We start from the raw sequence: 21,911 nt of genomic DNA, 5'->3' as shown, positions 1-21,911 counted from the left end.
CTTAAAAAAAAAATGTGGTGTTTCTGGTCATCAACTATCAGAAACTGGACACGAGTGGGTTTTTTTTTTCCAGTATAAATGCTTGTCATTTGTTATTTATGATCATTGAGAGCTTCAGTGATCGCATGAACTCTAACATGCAACTCAGCGTTAATACCAACTTGAGAATAAGCATAATTTAAAGAGATGGCATAATTTTAAGGTGGTGCTTAGCCATGGAGTTTTAATAAAGTCACGTAATCCAACTAACTTTACACAATATAACTAAACAGTGACTACTGAACGCTAAGTATTAATTCTTCTCAAAGATTGACTGCTAGTGGTTAGGGATAGAAAAGAAGTAGGTTGTCACACAATTATTAAAATAAATATGTAACTGTATGTGTGCTTGGTAATGAAACATTACTACTTTAAATCCTAACGCAGGACCAGACTGCCACAGGAAGACTGCATTTCATGAAGAGTGTCCAGGCAATTATATAAAATATATTATTTTAATATTATTTCCTTTGGAAACAAGTAATTACAACCCAGTAGTTTTTCATAATCTGATTGTATTTCTGCATGATATAGGGGAAACACATTCTCAAACTGTATGTGTATGGAAAATATTTATATGAAAAATCCATGTTCTAAATTGGAAGAACCTATCTACAATTTCTTGATTTGTGTAAGTCAGGGGTGGCCAAAAGGTAGACCTCCATAAAGCTACCAAACCCATGATGACTTACCAGATGTGATGTTGGCAACATTTGGATAACTGAATTACCATTAGTCAGGCAGTCAGATTGTCAGGGATCACTAACAAGTCTGAATTGTTATATATATTTTTTTTTTTATGGAAATAATATACAAATCAAATTTAAATATAATTTTACACAACTGACAGAGGACTTGTCAATAAATGAGTTGAATGTTTGAAGGGGTCATGTTTATTGCTTGGGTTACCGCTTGATGTATCAAATTATATATAATGATTAAAGACTTTTTAGCTGTCTAAGTGAAATGTTTTAAAATGCTTAGTTAGGGTCTCTTCCCTGCCTGCAGAGCACGTATTACACCACAGCCTGAGTTATGCTGAGCAGGCTTGCTTATCTACTCCAGCATACAGAATTGTACGTGACGTGTTAGAATTGCTTGGTTTGCAAAGAATACTGTGCCAATCTGTGATTGGCTAAAGAAAGTGTAACACCCTAAAAATCTCATGTATCCCCTTTGCTTTGAAGGAAAAATAAAAAGCTTGATTAAAATACATTGTGTTGTCCTGTGTATGTTATTTCTAAGGGGCCTTTTCCCCGATCTGAAAGAGATAAGCGGAAAGCAGAAATTTGGTGACGAGTCCATGGCACTGTGAGAGACCTGAAAAATTTACAGCCTTACAATGTTCATTGGTGGTACACAGAGAGCCTTGAAAGCCTGGTATCGGTAGATTATATGCAGTACTTGTAATTATGTAATAACTCACATTGACAAGCACCCGTTTAGAATTTTATTGTGAGCCATAAGATGAGCATTTCTCCTTCAGGAGAAACCAAAAGCTTTCATTTCACATAGAGGGAAGACAGCAAATAACCTGAGTGTCAGGAAGAGGATAGTACATTCTTAGCTTTTGCAATGGTCACAGACGTTACACTACAAAAAAACAGAATCTAAGATGTCCTTAAAAACACAAACAGAAGTGTAGATTTTACAAAATATGTAACAGGTTCAATGTAAGGGTTTATTTTCCCTTTTAAATACGAATATATCATAAACCTCTGTTTTCAAGATACAACTGCATTGAGATTGCAATTTACATCTGTAAGTGGTAATACTAAGAGAGGATAGTCAATGTTAACTATAGTGAGACATTTTAAAAAAAAAGGGGGGGATTTCTTTCAATAGTCAATGTTGACACCAAGGGTTATCCTGTGATCTGCACATAGCAGTACGGTGTTTCACAAACCAGAACTCAGACCACAGATGGTCCAGTTTGAGGTTTTTTTTAGCCTGAATTACAGTGAAAGCACTATTTAATGAAAAAAAACACCATGATGTATGCTACTATGCATATTTGGCTCCATGATAATGGAGTCAAATATGCACACACAATCATAAAATTTTAAAAAAAATTATATATAGATGACAGAGGATGACGATGTGGGGCCGTCCCAGATCTGGCCACTGGTAGCCCTTTGAGGACAGGTTTGACAAGTACTGGTGTATAGAATATTGAAAAAATATATATTTCATGCAGCTATGTGAGCAATACAGACAGGTCCATCTTTAGCAATATTGGGGAGGCTTATTGCAGATTATAGTTTGGTAGTGTTGTTCATTCAAGTTGGGTATGGAGTGTACAGTAAACTAAATAATAAAACAGAGCTAGGTTTAACCACTAGTCCACTATCATGTGCTTGTACTGCATTTCACTGGAGATTCTAATCTACTTTTCAAAGCATATAATACATATTAAATTACAGCTAGACCATCTGTCAGTCAGATTCAAGAACCATTAAAAATGGAATACTAAAGTAAGGCGCCGTAGAGATTAGAAGATATCATGAAAGTTGAGGTAGAACCCTTTCCTTTTTCTTCTGCTTGATCGCCCTTAGAAACTTAATAAAACCGTCTTAAATAAAATCCTAGAGATTCATGATTGTAACGTATTGGAATGAAGGATCTGACAGATGTCCTGAGGATTTCAAACAAGATGGACCCAATCACTGGGAGTCCGACCATACTGCAAAGAGAAAAAGGATGGGAGTGAATTTATTAAAGTAAAATCACATGAACGATAAAGATCCCATGGCAGGACTGTCACTATAACCCAGAATTTGCATAAATTGGTGCTCAATGGGTTTCATTATATATATATATATATATATATATATATATATTCTCTAATAATTCATGCACATTCACAAAAGAGCCCCAATTTTGCTCCTATTCCATCCTATACACTGTGTGGTGGATGAAGAGTTAAGTAAAATAATAGGCTTCCCCCTGACACCGTAGGGGAAACAAAAAACAAAATGTGTTCTTCTCCCCTACAGCCACACTAAAGGTGTAGCAGGTAAGGGACTATATCACACAGCAGAAATCCTTTTACTTCATTACAACAACAATGGAACACACCTTCTAGTACTTCCTCATTAAGTGGTGGGTGAGGGATTGACATAGAATAGCAGTTGTTGCCAGTACCTATTAGTTATTAGGGAGGATCTGTACAATGATCCATCATATCCCCAAACCTTGAGTATCGGATCATGTGAAGATAATGAGAGAGATGCCCACCCACTCAGTCCCTAAAGACGTTTACCAATCTCACTGTGTGAGAGTATAGGAGGAAGCCCAAGGTTAATTTCAGTTTATATGGTGATATCAGAGGGGATTGCAAGATAGCTTTAAAGTTTCAAGAACTGCTATAAAAATCAGTCATCTTTTGCCTGTACAAGTAATGTTATCATAATTCAGAACGATGTGTTCTAAAATAATCTAAAATGGAAACATGGGGACTGGGACATTTTTCGAAGACAATGCCGTGTAAAATATGGAGTGTTAAATAGAGTTTGAAGTGTGCAATGATAGAATGCACTGATCAATGTCGCCCTCTAGAGCCTACTATCAGAATTGCATCTGCATTTAAAGTAAAATGAAGTAAAATCAATTGTAAAATAAATCTTTTCTGTAATCTGTAAAGTTCTTGCCAAGTATATTACATTTATTTTCTTTAGATAGTTGAAATGGGTTGAATTGTGATTTTTTACGTTTTAGCATTCTTATTTTTCAACTGTCAGATGCTCAAAGTTCTAAAATATGTAGGGTTCTGTTTAAAGTTCTAAATGTGAGCCATTCCCCATGAAAATCTTGGCACTCAGATGTGGATTGAACTGTTCTTACAACATTGCTCACAGAAGCTCTTTATAAATAAACAAAGTATATAACACTTCTGGCACCTTAGGTGTGCCTTGTTCCTGGACATTTTTTCAATAAATTTAATGTATACTTTGGTCCTACGGAATAATGTCAAAGTCAATTTAAACACTTGGTTCAACAAAAATACATTCTGTTCACCTGGACGTTCTTCATTGCTACCTGGAGTCTATAAGCAACAGCTTGCCTATGACTAGTTGTACCTACCTGAATGTCAGTAAGTGCTGCCAGAAAACGCTTAGACAGATCAGGTCCATTCTCCATAGTGGGTATAGCATAATTCTAGAAAGAGCAAAAATGCAAATGTGTAGTTTAGATAAGAAATATTAAACCTGTTTTTATTTTATTACAAAACACTCCTTCCACTTTAGTGTGCCATGTTGTGTGCACAAGAAGCAATCCACAGGTAATTATACCGATTTAGCCATCCCAATGTATACATTGCATAGTCTAAACCAGGGGTGCCCAAAAGTTAGATTCACCAGATGTTTTCAAACTACAGCTCCCATGATGTTTAGTCATTCTCAAGCATTCCAAAGGCATGCAAAGCACCATGGGAATTTTAGTTCTACAACAACACTGGTCTATACCCATATCGAAATAAACTTCCTTCATCATCCACACTTACCGTTCCATTATAAAGAATCCTACTCACAGGACTCACTACACATGCAGTCCCTGCTCCAAATATTTCCTTCACTCTGTCTTCTTGCAGCCCTTTGACGACCTCAGCCATAGTAACTGTGCGTTCGGATACCTTAAAATCTCCCTGGGAAGAAAATTAAATAGCAATATTTAGGTGGCCTATTCATATGTATGCCTGTAAAGCTGCTGAAAAAATTTCATCTCACCCTCTGCTTTCAAATAGTACAGGACGTTTAAATGGATCGTTTTAATTTTACAGTTAGGGAGGGGGAAGTAGTGAATGGACTCTACCATTTACAGTAGCAGTTTAGAGAGAAAAATATTTCTCTAGCCCTACTGACTGTATTTACTTAATTGTATTTATAGATCTTCAATTAAAAGTTGCCATTTTTATTTAAGATGATTGGTAATTTGTGTATTCAGCAGACTGTGTGCATGTATTCAACAGACTGTGTGCATGTATTCAGCAGACTGTGTGCGTTTGTGTGTGTGTATGTATGTATTCAGCAGTGTGTGTGTGTGTGTGTGTGTGTGTGTGTGTGTATTTAGCAGTCTGTGTGTGTGTCGGTGTGTGTATGTATTGAGCAGTCGGTGTGTGAATGTGTTCAGCAGTCCGTGTGTATGTATTGCATTTGTTGGAGATAGTAATAAATATAAACTTAATTTTATATATTTATATCATTATTTACATTTTTTATAATTGTACTCTCTGTTGTGTTCTTTTAAAACAAAATATGTTAATTAGTTCAGACAACTGTACGAGTTGTTTTTTCTAAACTTAACCCCTTAAGGACACATGACATGTGTGACATGTCATGATTCCCTTTTATTCCAGACGTTTGGTCCTTAAGGGGTTAAACTGCAGTATTCAGGTTTAATTTCCGTGTTGGCAATTGGCAAAAAAAAGTTGGCATGTATTGCGGTTTGGGCACTCGGGCTCAAAAAGGTTCACCATCACTGCTGTAAGGTAACATGGTGCCCAGATATTCCTGTCCCGCTAACAACTAGCTAAAGTTGTTATTGGGATGGGAGTGTTCTTTTAAGACAAAAGAATTGACTGTCCACATCAATGGATGACATTTTTACACACACAAAAAAAGGTATTTTTGTTCTTATGTTCGTGAACTCTTAAATCCTTTAATCCACATTTAGATTTTTCTGTCTCAAATTACCAATCATCTTAAATAAAAATGGCAACTTTTAAATGAAGATCTATAAATACAATAGACAACTAAAATGCAATAAATAATTGACAAACCCATACTACTAATAAGTACAGTATTTACTTATTTCCATTTTTCATACAATTCATGATATGTTTAATTTACAAACACTGTTTACGTGACAACCATCAAGCAGATTTAAAAAAGGACTGTACGGGGGCGGAGCTTGACTGCCATGCTGCCTAGATGTGTTCTGCAAGAGCTCCCAAGACTTGCTCTGATTAATGGGGACTAATCCCGGTCCACTCGCTCTAAGTGACCGCAGTCCATATCCTTCTTGATCACGGGACAACGCTGTACCCGGGGATACCTGCTACAAGGTTCCCCCTTGCTGAATTGCCCGACTTGAGGCTTGCGGCCTATCAGGACTGGAACTGAGGGGAGGCGGTCGCTCCCCCAATTCCTAGGCCGGAGGAGCAGTCCCCGCTCAACGCTGTCCCGTCCCCCCCCATTGGACCGGTGGGGGTTATCCCGGTCTCCGCTGACTCTCCCTGCACGCCCAGACTAGCTAAATCCTGCTATAATGACACAAGCACTGAACACAGACGCAACATGCAAGATGGCGGCCGGTCTAACCCAACGCGCGACCACGAGGTCGGCACCAAACCCAGAGAGCACACTGGATACCCTAATGCAACGCATAGACACAGCCTTCGACCGCTTCTGGGCGCAACTTGAGGCTTACCCTCTGGTGGAGCCGGTCCTGGACCGGAAAGGTGAGAGGAGCGGAGAGACACGGGGAGTAAGCAGGCCACCTCAGGGCGCAACTTTCAAGTCTCCACTAGTACCAGCATGTACTGGCCCACCCGGGCAGAGAGCGCACAGGGAGGTAAACTCCCAGCATCGTCCACAGAAGCGGAGACTCCAACGCCGCAGGCGGCGAAACATCACGGGCTCCAGCTATACCCAACATGGGAAGGATCCGGACTCCAAGACGAGCCACGGAATCCGTGGAGCAGAGATGGGAACTCTCATCAGAGCCTGGGGCTGGAGGGACACTGATCCTTGCACCTACTTTCCACCGCACCACAACAGTTTCAACAGGCCCCCGAGCGCCGGCATCGGTTGACGCTAGACTCACGCTGCAGGACTGGTCCCCAGCCACTCTAGGCTGTTTTCCATGTGGCCACCATCAACCACCTGCATTACTGTGCCACTAACCTGTGGGTATAAATGGTGCAAGACCTACTTTAAGCGGCAACCTCAGTTACGCATGGATATGCGGGGACTCAGTGACTTATATGCCCTCTGAGTTTATGGTTTTGTCTCTCTCAGTGAGGCATTTATTTCTACAGCGCGCACCATACATATTGGACAGTAACTAACATCGGCATCTTAGATCGTAAGATAAACTTGTCCCTTATAATATGTCTTATCTCCTCACTGTCTGTTTCTCCTATTATGATAAACTAAAAGGTGCATTGTCCATTTATATGCGATATCACGCTTGTAATGTCTGCTATTGTAGTTCAGCATGTTTACCCTATTATATGTTTTCCGTGCAAAGCTCAGATTGAGGAAACACTACCTACTCTCACACAAAAGTTAAACCGAGCATGTTTTACTCAGCGTTAAAGCTACTTCACAATACTTGCATGTACCTAACCGAGCTGCTGAGTCTGAGTCTGAGTCCTGCAGTATAGTCATAGGCAGTCCTTTACTCTTCCTAACATAAAATGAGGCTAACAAATACTCAGAGATGATATAAACTGCATTGTATTTTACCCGTCTTGTATGAAACCTTATCGTCTCCCCTCTCTCATTCTGTACCCTCATGATTTTCTGCCTCAATAAAAAAGAGACTGACAAAAAAAAGAAAAAGGGACTGTACAGGTCTTCTACTCACCCACTGCCTTGCTAGATCCAGCAAACTCTGTCTTGTTACTCCTGGCAGAATTAAACCATTAAGTGGCGGGGTCAGAAGCTCTTCCTCTGTACAAAGACAATATAAAGCAACTATTAAATTATCTATTTCAACTGTAAAACGAATACAAAATCTTTACAATCAAAAAAACAAAACAAAAAAACAAACCACTAATAAATTCTATACATTCTGGAATAGATGGAATTATTATTAGTATTGGGAAGTAGAGATTCGATGGAAGGTTCATGTTCTTTAAAGGGATCCTATAGTGCCATAGGCTCTTGGAGCCCCCCCCCCCCCCTGGGGCTGGATTAACCCTGCAGTGTATACATAGCAGTTTCTCTGAAACTGCTATGTTTGCAGCTGCAGAGTTAAAACTTGGGGGACCTGGCACCCAGACCACTTCATTGAGCTGAAGTGTTCTGGGTGCCAATAGTGGTGATTTAAGCATCTTCTTGGCTACAACCATCATAGTTCTTTTTCTTACATCAAAGTGTACTGAAAACATTTACAGAATGTCTCACATAATACAGGTAATACATTTTAAAGGGACACTATAGTCACCAGAACAACTACAGCTTATTGTGGTTGTTCTGGTAAGAAAAAGTCAGTCCCTTTAGGCATTTTCATGCAAACACTGCCTTTTCAGAGATACATTTTACATTGCCATCTAGTGACACCTCCTGTAGCCACTCCTCAGATGGCCACTGGAGGTGCTTCCTTGGAAGTGCTGCACAGTAGGCAGCACTGCCATTCAGAATATCCACGCTCTGCATGGAGACACTGAATTTTCCTCAGAGATGCATTGATTCAATGAGGAGGTGCTGATTGGCCAAAACGGTGTGTGGCCCCGCCCCCACCCTTTGCCGATTTCAGCAAAACCTTGAAAAGCATTGGATTGGATAAAAATCGGCAATTCTGCTGATGTCACCAAGGAGGCAGATCGGGGGTGCTGGAAATAAAGTGAGTTTTACCACTTTCTAAGAGGGCTAAGGGGGGGCAAGCCACCTAAATGGTGGATTAAACACTATAGGGTCAGGAATACATGTTTGTGTTCATGATCCTATAATGTTCCTTTAAAGGAACATTATAGTCACCAAACAATTTTAGGATAATTAAGCAGTTTTTGTGTATAGTTCATGCCTCTGAAGTTTCACTGCTCAATTCACTGCCATTTACGAGTTAAATCACTTTGTTGCTGTCCATGCAGTCCTAACTACACCTCCCCTGGCTGTGAATGAAACAGCCTGCATGAAAACAAAATGGTTTCATTTTCAATTGGATGTAACTTACCTCCAAAAGTTGTTGTCTCCTGCTCTGTAAATTTAACTTTAATTACATACAGGACGTTCCTGCAAGGTCTAGCAAGCTATTAGCACATCAGGATATAAGAAATTCTAAATTTAACAGCATTTGCAATAAAGGAAGTGTAAACATTAGATAACTCTTGACAGGAAGTGTTTAAGTAAGGTGTGCATAGAGGTGTGACTAGGGCTGCATAAACAAGGTAATTTAACTCCTAAATGGCAGAGAATTGAGCAGTGAGGCTGAATGGGCATGATCTATATACCAAAAAAGTGTTTCGTTAAGCTAAAGTTGTTTTGGTAACTATAATGTTCCTTTAATAAATTTGTTATTTTTACAGTGAGCACTGAGTTTTTCCAATTTTTTTCCTCTTGCCAGAAGCACAATTTCGACAGGGTGCTGATTTTCATTTCATTTTTCTTACTATAATCACTACATAATATATGGCTACATGTGATCTGTTTTGGAGACCTTATATTTGTAACTATAATTTGTTTATTTTAGGGGTGCTATAGAACTATATATACATATATATGACTATAGTGTCCCTTTAAGTCATAATTTGAAGCTGTATTCAAGAAGCCAGGCAGGGAGAAGGAGAGAGGAAAACACGGAGCACTAAGTATGAATTCTTGCAGGTTACATGATTATATGCCAGATATTCACTGGCCCACCATAAAGAATATTAAATTAAAACATGGCTTCTTTTTTTCTTGTGAGTTTTTTTTCCCCACTGCAAAGGCAGTACACTACCCAACACATTTAAGGCTAACCCATTTTCAAAAACAAGTTAAGAGCTGAATGCATATTTTATATGAAACGAGGATTGTAGTTCTTAAATTATTTGTCTCTTTCTATGCTGCACTAGTAAACATATATGTAGCAGCCCATATGTAGAAATGTAAGCTAATGGTAAGAAAAAAAGGTTTTAAACCAGATACCCCATCGGGTGCGAGGCACCTTCATGAGGCATGTTTTCAAAATGATGTGAGTAGGTCATATCCATACTAGGATTAAAAGTGAATAACCAGCTTTACATGTTCTGTATACAGGACTGAATTCACAATTTGGTTATTAGAGTTTGAGGAAAATATTCCCTTCAAAGTCCATGGCGTAGGTTTGTTATTTTACCTTACAAAACTCAGAAGTGAGTACAGTATATTAAGATACTTGCACTTTTAACATAGAAAACACTTAGCAGGTTGCTAAAAACCACCATATTTCTATTCCTGAGTAAGGACCTTTGAGTCTCAAAAGCGTTAGACTTTGGCTCCCCCCTGTGGTGCAGTTCCTCATGACACTGCTGTTCCTATTAATAAAGCAGCAATTATTTGTGTACTCCGAAGGAGCAAGGTGCTTTTTTGGCAAACTGACCCGTGTTTTCTTTGTTTAGAGACCTTTCTCCTCCATCTGGCCAGCAGCATTTTGCCATTTTTTAAGCATCTGCCATTTTTGTTTCTTGTTAATTGAGTTCTACGGATTTATCATTTTTTTGAAAGTTTCCTTAACTTCACATTTTAACGTCTACGACTTACCTCCCTGCTCATTGATCCAGTATAAGAAGAAGTTCATTGTGCCAGCTTCCGTCACCTGATGGTCATCACCATAAAGCCACAGTACCTGCTGGCAACCTTCTTTAGTAGCCTCATGTTGCACATATATTGTAGGACCATAGTTTCTGTACAGACAGAATTAAAAAAAAAAAAATTAAACACCACATTGTGAATGGGGTATTAAAAAGTACAAATTGAAGTAGAAATAGAAACAAAGAACCCAAATCAGAAACTGCATTTTTATGGGAAAAATATTACATTCATTTATTTAATGGTAGCAAAAAGGAATATAACTCAACATCAATTTCCTGATTATAATCTGCTCTGTTCCATACTCCTGCTAGCTCACAATAAACATATCGTTATTATATTTATTAATGGAATTTACTTACCCACCAACTTTGCAGTCCCCTACACCCCCAACCCAGGCGCGTACATATTTAGGATCAGCCAAAAGTGAAACTGGACTAAAGCCACCCGATGGAAAGTACGGTCCCACAGGTCCAACGATAACATACAGCAATGCGTGGTTTGGTTTTGCGACTCCAAGGGAAGGCTGTAAAAGAATGAACACCATATTATTTACAAAGTTTATCTTAAATTTTCGTCTCAACTACACGCATAACCCGGCCTTTATAGAAAACCCACACATGGCAAATAGATTTTGTATATGCACAGTACCAAGTTGACCAAGGAACAATATGTCCCTGAAAGACAAAGGCCAATTACTATTGAAGCATTTTACTTATGGCCTGGGGAGAGATGACACGGATGCGATAATAAAACATGGAAATACTGGCTAGAAATGACTTTGGACATAGAAATAGAAGGAAGGAAAAATACTTTGATTAATGGAGAGGGTCTTGATAGATAAAACAAACTGGACCACAGGCCGGTTAAAGGCTTAACCCTTTAAGGACGCATGACGGAAATATTCCGTCATGATTCCCTTATATTTCTGAAGTTGTGTCCTTAAAGGACCACTATAGGCACCCAGACCACTTCATCTTAATGAAGTGGTCTGGGTGCCAGGTCCAGCTAGGATTAACCCTTTCTTCTATAGACATTCAGAGAAACTGCTATGTTTATGATAGGGTTAATCCAATAGGGTTTATAATAGGGTTAATCCACCATCTAGTGGCTGTCTCACTGACAGCCGCTAGAGGCGCTTCCGCGCTTCTCACTGTGATTTCACAGTGAGAAGACGCCAGCGTCCATAGGAAAGCATTGAGAATGCTTTCCTATGGACTGGCTGAATGCGCGTGCAGCTCTTGCCGCGCATGCGCATTCAGCCGATGACGACGAGAAGGAGGAGGAGAGGAGGAGGAAAGTCCCCTGCCCGGCGCTGGAAAAATAGGTAAATTTAACCCCTTCCACCCCCTAGAGCCCAGCGGGATGGGGACCCTGAGGGTGGGGGGCACCCTCAGGGCACTATAGTGCCAGGAAAACGAGTATGTTTTCCTGGCACTATAGTGGTCCTTTAAGGGGTAAAAAGACTAAATAAAGGTGGGAGCTGATTCTCATAATGGTATACTGCAATATTGTATCATTTTTAGTGCCGGAGGGGAAATGGAATATATTATGCATTCCATCGTCAATGAAACATTAAACAGAGTTATAGGATAGATTAACCCCTTAAGACACAACTTCAGAAATAAAAGGGAATCATGACGGAATATTTTCATCATGTGTCCCTAAGAGGTTAAAAAAAATGTTTGCTATTTTAAGCACAGTATAGAATAGATTAGATTAATCAGCAGCTAAAGAATACCAGGAACGTTAATGGTTTAATGTTTCAACCATCAGTTGTGGAACAGCCTTTAACATTGACCATAAAGAATAGGAAATTAAATTGGCTAAGACAAGACAAATAAAGCATTCTACAGAGTACAAAGTTAACGTTGTCTACGTGTCAGCACCTGCACAGATGATTTTTAGGCACAAATGGACTTCATGATTGTCAGCAAGGGTAATGTTTAGTAGCTAATTAATGAATGCCTTGCATAAAATACAGCGCTACGGAATCTGATGGCGCTATATAAATAATAAAATAATAATAAAACAGGAAACAAGTAAATAACCTTCAGTAACTAACTCAAGCCAGAAAAAAGTTAAAGGTGTAGCCATGTGTGTGAGTTCTCTTACGTTTCAATGTCCTAAAGAAATCTAACAGGATCCAATCAAAATGAGAAGATTTTTTAGTCACACGTTATCTATGTCTAGCAGTACCCAATAATTATGTTACATTTTGTAAGACTAATTTCACTATTATTTGTTCCTTGTTTCTTTTGTCCTATTGTACTCTTTATTTGTTTGGTCGTATTTACTGACTGAAAGCCCAAGTGTATGCTATTTTTAACTTTTTCATTACTGGCAAAGTTTTTATCACTTTTATGCGTTATATGTACCATTTAAGTCTGGACCCCAATGTACTGTAGTAACCAACATGAAACAAAGTATAGTAAATTCCCCAAATAGTCTATATGCTCTGTATCCTATGGATCTGTTATCCAAATTTACATCTGAATTCAAGCATAAAAGGAACCAGTGCTAGGAGACACTGTCTGATTGCTTTCTGGGGCAACAGATGTGACTGAAAACGCTTAACCTACAACATATCTAGACCGTGTACAATTTTAACATATCCAAGCCTTAATAGTCCCACTTACCTCTGTACTAATGAATGTTGGGCGAATGTAGAGACTGGCAATATCAGAGTAAGGAACCCAATCCTGGTCGATTTCAATCAGCTTTCTCAGACACTCCAACATCTCTGCCTTATCAAATGACTGGCAATAAAGAAATACAACACGTCAATCATTCTCAGTTACACAGAGAAGCACGACTACAAAAGATTTTGTTCGTAAAGAAAGCCGGATTTGCACATTGCTGAGATGCCGAATTTATTAACAAAGTAAAGAAAATTTGAAAGGTTAAAGGAGATTATTGCTAAGCCTCTCAACGGGCCTTCGTAATTATAAATCTCTACTCCATGAACAGTGAAAAAGTCGCCAGTCAAAGATTCCGTTCATCTTCAGCAAGCTGTGGATTACTGGACTTTTAGTATAAAGGAGGACAAGCTACAGCTGCATTGGTAAGGTGAGGTAGTCATTTATTTCAATATTAAAAAAAAGCATATTAATAGCAACTGATAATTATTTTATTTACAGAAAAGCAACTCACCAAAGTTCAAATATAATATAAGGCTTAGATTGAGGGAATCTTAACTATGTGTTATCAAGCTAGTTCAGGAGTAAATAGGCTTGCTTGCAATAATAAAAATAGGGATTGTCAGATACTGGTTATATTTACAGGCAATGATAATCTCAGCGCTGTCCTGTGCATTCTCTCCATGTTTAACATAGGTCGGAAAAGTCGAACTCGGTTATCCGGTCCTCGGTAAGCTTTCATGCCCTCAAACAGCTGCATCAGCACAAGAAAAAAAAAAAATATAGAAAAAAAAAGAAGGTGTAAGACATAACTTGTTAATATTTCATTGAAGATAAAACATCTGTAAACAATGGAAATCAATGACATGCATTTATGAGTAGCAGAGGTTGGTGGGTATTACATGGACTATTAACCCCTTAAGGACCGCGGTACGTCCGACAAAAAACGGCAAGTATGAGCGCTGGAATCGATCGTGATCGCTTCCAGATGCTCTAAGGGTATTTCAGCGATGCTTTGATGTCAAGGCATCCTGCAATATCTCTCCTGACAGTGTGTTCAGCGAAGTCTCCCGAGTACACATTGACATTTACCAGATTGGTTGTTGCCTTTGAGAGCATATGATAGCCGAGGAATGAGAATTTCCCCCATAATAACATACCATTTGCAAAAGAAGACAAACCAAGGTATTGCAAATGGGGTATGTTCAGTCTTTTTTAGTAGCCCCTTAGTCACAAACACTGGCCAAAGTTAGCGTTCATAATTGTTTTTTGCATTTTTAACACACAAACAAATATAAATGCTAACTTTGGCCAGTGTTTGTGACTAAGTGGCTACTAAAAAAGACTGGACATATTATTAGTAGATTTTTCATAATGAGATGTAATCAATGGGTCGGCTATGCTCTGGTGTATGGATAGCAACTTTCTATGTTATGCCTAGGACTAACTAATCCTTTGAAAATATATCTACATGTGTCATGTAATTCCACGTGCAAATATGCTGGTTTAGTAAAAGGGACACTCTGGGCACCATAACAACGTTATCAGAGTGAAGTTGGTATGGTGCCAAGAGCTCCCTGGTACTGGCTTAACTTCATAATTACATAGTCTGAAAAGAGACTTGCGGCCGTCAAGCTCAGCCTTTCTCGCATCCATTTAAATGTTTACTACCGCCATGATTACAATTGGACCCTTGTGATTGTGAGTGACTGGCTGCATCTTAACAGTATGGGACACAAAGTCAGCATAACATGCAATACATAGTGTGCTGACTTTGTATGGCCACCAATATTCAAACAGATCTTATTGCATGGGGAAGGAAAGAATGCAGTATTTGATCTGAAGGAAGATGGAAGCATGGAATGCAAAGAGCAGATTCGGTCCTGTAGAATGTGAATATTACATTAATGGAGGCTCACGCAACCAGAAAAACAGTAGACATAAGGGTGTTATTTGCTTACCTGCACTCTCCTCACCCAAAAAACTGTCACAAACCTTTTCCTTTAAATAAGCCACGTTCACTAATCAATTCATATGTATATTTTATTGTAACTGATCCTTTTTAGTATACCGAAATGTAGAAATCCATGTTGTGATAAGAGCACTCGGGCTGTAAAGCCCCAAGTTGGGGTACTGGCTTCAGTAGATTCCAGGTGGAACATCGGAGATCTCTGTCCAGAAGACTGCAGTTCTTGAACAAGCTAAATTATTGCGCACAACCCTCAGATTTTAATAGAGAACCCAAGAATGAGGAGGAACAAAAAAACAAACAAAAAAATTGTGGTTTGAGAAAGTCAATTTTTTTTAAATGACTTTCTCATCCCTCCCGAAAGTTCATCTATATCTATCTATCTATCTATCTACTTATCTATCTAGCTATAAATAATACATGTTCATTTTGCTTTAAAACTCATCAGTTTCATGGCAGAGATATATCTATGCATCTACCTTAAAGGGACACTCCAGGCACCCAGACCACTTCTGCCCATTGGAGTGGTCTGGGTGCCAACTCCCACTACTCCTAACCCTGCAAGTGTAATAATTGCAGTTTTTTTATAAACTGCAATAATTACCCTGCAGGGTTAACTCCACCTCTAGTGGCTGTCTGCTAGACAGCCACTAGAGGGAACTTCCTGATTTCTAGCAAAGATTTTCCTTGCTAGAGCGTCGCTGGACGTCCTCACGCTGTGTGAAGACCTCCAGCGTCGCTCATTTCCCTATAGGAAAGCATTGAAAATCTTTTTCAATGCTTTCCTATGGGGAGCGCTAATGTGCATGCGCGGCATTGCCGAGCATGCGCATTAGGTCTCCTCGGCCGGTGGGCGGGATCAGTCTGGCCCACCGGCCGACGGAATCAGAGGGAGGACGGGCGCGGAGGAGGAGACAGCGACGAGGGACATCGTCGCTGCCTCAGGTAAGTGACTGAAGGGGTTTTCACCCCTTCAGTAACCGGGGATTGGGGGATGGGAGAGGGTACCTCCAGTGCCAGGAAAACTGATTGTTTTCCTGGCACTGGAGTTTCCCTTTAATTTGGAATTAGGTCTCCAATGTACTTACCTCAATAGAGTAATGTAACGATGAGCTGGCAGGATGAAGCGAAAGATTCTGAAATGGCTTTATTTGGGGTTTTCCCCATCCCTTCTCACTGCTCCATTCTATTGCCAGCATGTGATCAGTAAACGACTTTCCAAAAACCAAGTTTGCAACATCTGGCTTTTCTTTGGGGTGCTTGTTCAACTCAATTTGCAAGTCTGTAGCCTGAAAACAAAAATATATATAAAGGCTGTTAACAGTGGGTGGCTTGTTGCACCCACAAAAAAAAAAGTTTGCAATACAGGATCAAGAAAACCTTCCACAAACAAATCATATTGTAAAGGTAGTGTCGTACAAAGAAAGAAAAATGCAATGAATCATTGATTAGAATGTATACAAATAATCAGGGCCGGCGCGTCCTATAGGGACTTAGGCAGTTGCATAGAAGCTCCTGTACCACGGTCCGCACCACGCTACAAAGAGGAAGGAGGCACAACAGGGAAGGGATGGGAGACGGCACTAAGGGATACTGATGAAGAGGAGAGACCACTAAGAGACAGCTGGGGGGGGGAGGGGAGGAGATACCACTAAGGGAAAGAGGGGGGAGTGGGGAAACTCTAAGGGACAGGGGGGAGGAGGGAGAGCACTATGGGAACGGGGGGGGGGGGGCAGGAGTGAGCACTAAGGGTCAGGGGAGAGCATTAAGGGTCAGGGGAGAGCATTAAGGGTCAGGGGAGAGCATTAAGGGTCGGGGACAAGGGGAGGGCACTGAGGGACAGAAGGGCAGTGAAGAACACTAAGGGACAGAAGGGCAGTGAAGAACACTGAGGAACAGGAGAGCAGTGGAGAACACTAAGTTGCAGGGGAGATCACTAAGGGACAGGTGGAGAGGGAAGATCACTAAGGGATGGGAGAGCACTAAGAGATAGGAGAGCACGAAGGGACAGGAGGGGATAGGAGACCACTAAGAGACAAGGAGAGCAATAAGGGACAGGAGGGGAGGGGAGAGCATTAAGGGACAGGAGAGGAGGGGAGAACACTAAGGGACAGGAGGGGAGGGGAGAACACTAAGGGACAGGAGGGGAGGGGAGAGCACGAAGGGACAGGAGGGGAGGGGAGAACACTAAGGGACAGGAGGGGAGGGGAGAACACTAAGGGACAGGAGGGGAGGGGAGAACACTAAGAGACAGGAGGGGAGGGGAGAACACTAAGGGACAGGAGGGGAGGGGAGAACACTAAGGGACAGGAGGGGAGAGCACGAAGGGACAGGAGGGGATAGGAGACCACTAAGAGACAAGGAGAGCAATAAGGGACAGGAGGGGAGGGGAGAGCATTAAGGGACAGGAGGGTAGGGGAGAACAGTAAGGGACAGGAGGGGAGGGGCGAACACTAAGGGACAGGAGGGGAGGGGAGAACACTAAGGGAAAGGAGGGGAGGGGAGAACACTAAGGGACAGGAGGGGAGGGGTGAGTTCTAAGGGACAGGAGGAGTGGAGTGAGTTCTAAGGGACAGGAGGGGAGGGGAGAACACTAAGGGACAGGAGGGGAGGGGTGAGTTCTAAGGGACAGGAGGGGAGGGGAGAACACTAAGGGACAGGAGGAGAGGGGTGAGTTCTAAGGGACAGGAGGGGAGAACACTAAGGGAGGGGTGAGTTATAAGGGACAGGAGGGGAGGGGAGAACACTAAGGGACAGGAGGGGAGGGGTGAGTTCTAAGGAACAGGAGGGGAGGGGTGAGTTCTAAGGGACAGGAGGGGAGGGTGAGTTCTAAGGGACAGGAGGGGAGGGGAGAACACTAACGGACAGGAGGGGAGGGGTGAGTTCTAAGGGACAGGAGGGGAGAACACTAAGGGACAGGAGGGGAGGGGTGAGTTCTAAGGGACAGGAGGGGAGGGGTGAGTTCTAAGGGACAGGAGGGGAGGGGTGAGTTCTAAGGGACAGGAGGGGAGGGGTGAGTTCTAAGGGACAGGAGGGGAGGGGTGAGCTCTAAGGGACAGGAGAGGAGAACTGTAAGAGACAGGTGGAGAAGTGAAGACGAGCCCACTAAGGGACGGTGGAAGTGGAAGAGATCATTAAGGGACCCAGAAACACACAATGCATTACTTACACAGGCACTACATCCCTTACACAAACTGGTATGCCTATACACTACATTGCATAAGAACATACACACATTACATCCTCTACAATAACACATAACATCTCCTACACACATACACTCTACTCCCTGTGAGCAAACTCAAGGGTGGGCCTTTTAGGCATACTCACGGTCAGGCCTTGGGGGCCCAGACCGTGATCTGTGTAAGGGGCCCCAAAAAAATGGAGCTGCTTCCGGTTTGTTGATTTTAGTGAGCACTGCCTCCAGAGAGCCTGTTTTAACACCAGACCAGTGGAGCCAGACTGCAGCCTGAGCCCATCATCATCCTCTAGTCCTTATCTGGTGGTAAGTAGGATATCCAGCATAATATTAGTGGCACTAATCTCTAATTTATCTTACATGACAGAGACACTATAGTCACCTGGTGTCTATAGCCTGTCCCTGCAGTCCTTTTAATGTAAACACACTGCCTTTTCAGAGAAAAGACACCATGTGCAGAACTGGCGTTGGCTCATCTGGCAGATCATATGGTGGGCAGAGCATATGAGGGGAGATGGGGGGGCAAATTTTTGTTTGCCTAGGGCGGCAAAAATCCTTGCACTGGTTCTGCAAATAATATACATTTTGTTTTTTTAAATTGCAAAACAGAAGGAGGATGATGGAATTTAGGAGTAGACCACTACAAAAAGGGAAATTAAATATACATTTGGTCTCTGTATAGATATGTGTTGCAGTGTAATATAATCTTACATGTAGAAATGTTTGATGCTCAAGGATAATCAACTAGCAGAAAAGGTAATGCAAATTTAGGTTTCCAATACAGAAACTTTGATAAGACAGAATTAGGAAAATTCAACATCAATTAAATATGAGATTAAAAACTGTGGCTTTAATTGTTGGCGCTTTATCAATAATAATAATAATAATAATAATAATAATACTTAAGTCAAGCAACTACCCAATCTAAGCCTTCATGGAAATTAAAGGAACACTATAGTCACCTAAATTACTTTAGCTAAATAAAGCAGTTTTAGTGTATAGATCATTCCCCAGCAATCTCACTGCTCCATTCACTGTCATTTAGGAGTTAAATCACTTTGTTTCTGTTTATGCAGCCCTAGCCACACCTCCCCTGGCTATGATTGACAGAGCCTGCATGAAAAAAAACTGGTTTCACTTTCAAACAGATGTAATTTACCTTGAATAATTGTATCTCAATCTCTAAATTGAACTTTAATCACATACAGGAGGCTCTTGCAGGGTCTAGCAAGCTATTAACATAGCAAGGGGAAGAAAATCTTAATTAAACAGAACTTGCAATAAAGAAAGCCTAAATAGGGCTCTCTTTACAGGAAGTGTTTATGGAAGGCTGTGCAAGTCACATGCAGGGAGGTGTGACTAGGGTTCATAAACAAAGGGATTTAACTCCTAAATGGCAGAGGATTGAGCAGTGAGGCTGCAGGGGCATGTTCTACACACCAAAACTGCTTCATTAAGCTAAAGTTGTTCAGGTGACTATAGTGTCCCTTTGACTATAAGTTCACACTGTGCTTCTCTAGAACAAAACTGTGAGTTCTCACCTTAAATATAGTGCTTGCAGCTCTCCAGGAAACACAAGACCAATTCCGCTGTACAGCAAGGATTTTTCTGCCCCAAATCTATATACGGAGAGAAACAAATTCTGAATATCTGCAAATAGAACATTAAATAATAGAAAGAAAAAAAAACTGTGCAGCTGTCTGCTAATAATTTTATGGCCATGTGATGCTGAAAATTACAGAATCTTCAATCTTTATGAAGGAAAAGTAAAATACATCTGCCTAAAAGTGTATGAGAGAAATATGCATAATAACTACACAGTCAATAATAGAGAGAAGAAAGAGGTATGGGTCCCTTGAGAATGGACCATCCAACTAGAAGGCCCTAACCCTAATTATAATTACAGAAAGTTGTTCCCAAAAGAGGAACCCAAAGGATGTTGGATAGCCTTGTTTAATTAAAGAGCTTAAGTTTAATATAAGTTTAAAGAAAACCCAAAATAACAATTAAAAATGTAGGAGCGACATATTGAAAAAAGAACTAAAAGACAATGCCCTCACATATATCCAGTGCTAAATGATATAGGGAAAATCCTTTATTAGTTGCTAGGGTATTAGTAGAGAGTGGCACATCCACTAAAAGTCTCAAAGTAGGAGCAAATTTGTCTCTACACAGGAGGTAGTTAATATAGGTCTACCTGTATCCACAGAGAACCACCAACTGTTGCAACTAGAGTTAACCTCTTGTGCCTGAGTGGCAATACTGTATTGATAGTAGTGTCATAGAGAAGAGATCAATATTATACAGTGAATGGAAGTATGAAAAGTGCAATTCAATCTGGATCGTGCACACAGCACGCATACCCCCCTGAGTTACCCAGACACCCTGAAGGATATGACTCCCGACTACACTCTAATGGAACTATGACATGCTGAAAAATATATAGCCCATGTGTAGTTATAAGGTACAAAACCTTACAGGTAGTAACCCGAAATCTGGAGGAGAAAATACCCCTATAGAGGTCAAGCACATTACACACGTCTTCCAAAATCAATAGGCAACCTCTCCAGCAGATCTAGATTACAAGACAGCCTTACATAGATTTTAGTAGCTGCTGTACAGGTTCTCTCATAGAGAGTTATACCCATCCATACAGGTCACTTAGAATAAAATGGCATGCATATGCTGTCTGAAGCTTTCACCGTCAGAAGATGGCCAAGCGTTTACCTACAACGTCACATACGCTGTTTAGCATCAATTTTTGCGAATCAATACAGGCATTATGAATAAAGAGAAAGAGTGATGTGAAACTCCTTGCAACATAATAAGTGCCCGCAGGGTGCCTTTTAGGTAAAATGCATAATATGAAAACTATACGTTTTTTGTATTAAATGGGTCTTTTCGAAAGGTGGTTGTGGTTTCAGAGTGAAAATGTATTAAATAAACAATTACCTGTTTTGCTTTTCTTGTGTGTTAAAGAGCATGTAACATGACTGCAGAGTATATCTGAGTACACACATACAAAATGCATGTACATTAGCACTTAGGCTTTGTATATCAATCCAGCATAATGTTTTTGGCAAATCAACTCCCACTATCCTTGGTCACTAAGTGACCAGTAAAGTATGATACGCAACAGAACATGCCGCACATTTTCTTTCACTTTACAAGCAAATATTTGAACAACATCCAATGTTAAATTTAAAAAAAAAAAATACAAAAAAGAGATTATAGACTCCATAAATTCTCTTAATTGGCAACTAATGTGGCATAAGGTGTAAAACCGATAAGTTTAAATAAAGAATCCTCTGTCGCCTATAAATGTCAACTCTAGTTGAAGTCAAGCGATTTAGAGCATGTTTCCAGGGGGATTAACTGCAGGGCCATTAAACAGACGTTAATTGTCATTCTAGCAGCACAGCAAGGTAACGAGCAACTGGCAGACTGGGTACAAAAGGCGAGGGGCCTCATTAGCATTTCTGCAGAACTCAGCTAAAATAATAGCGTGAGAAGCTGACCCTGTCTTACATGCTCCTCCTCAAGGTGGGCTGGGAAGGGACATTCCCCTT

The 21,911-nt window shown here is 40.6% G+C and overlaps 1 protein-coding gene across 1 annotated transcript in view; it reads right to left on the bottom strand.

Moving 5' to 3' along the window:
* Nucleotides 1–1,475: 1,475 nt before the first annotated feature.
* The window catches only part of LOC134577917 (branched-chain-amino-acid aminotransferase, cytosolic-like), a 45,139-nt gene continuing 24,703 nt past the window's right edge, over nt 1,476–21,911 (bottom strand). The window contains exons 2-11 of the mRNA XM_063436851.1: nt 19,884–19,961; nt 16,232–16,432; nt 13,818–13,928; nt 13,175–13,294; nt 10,898–11,061; nt 10,488–10,630; nt 7,630–7,715; nt 4,544–4,684; nt 4,123–4,197; nt 1,476–2,722 (exon numbers count right to left, since the gene is read on the bottom strand). Coding sequence (XP_063292921.1) covers nt 2,684–2,722; nt 4,123–4,197; nt 4,544–4,684; nt 7,630–7,715; nt 10,488–10,630; nt 10,898–11,061; nt 13,175–13,294; nt 13,818–13,928; nt 16,232–16,432; nt 19,884–19,961 — 1,158 coding nt within the window. The 3' untranslated portion in view covers nt 1,476–2,683. The remainder of the gene's footprint in view (nt 2,723–4,122; nt 4,198–4,543; nt 4,685–7,629; nt 7,716–10,487; nt 10,631–10,897; nt 11,062–13,174; nt 13,295–13,817; nt 13,929–16,231; nt 16,433–19,883; nt 19,962–21,911) is intronic.

Source organism: Pelobates fuscus, chromosome 11 (assembly GCF_036172605.1).
Source record: "Pelobates fuscus isolate aPelFus1 chromosome 11, aPelFus1.pri, whole genome shotgun sequence".
Lineage (NCBI taxonomy): Eukaryota > Metazoa > Chordata > Amphibia > Anura > Pelobatidae > Pelobates > Pelobates fuscus.
Note: the sequence above shows the minus strand (reverse complement) of the source record. Positions and strands in the feature narration are given on the sequence as shown.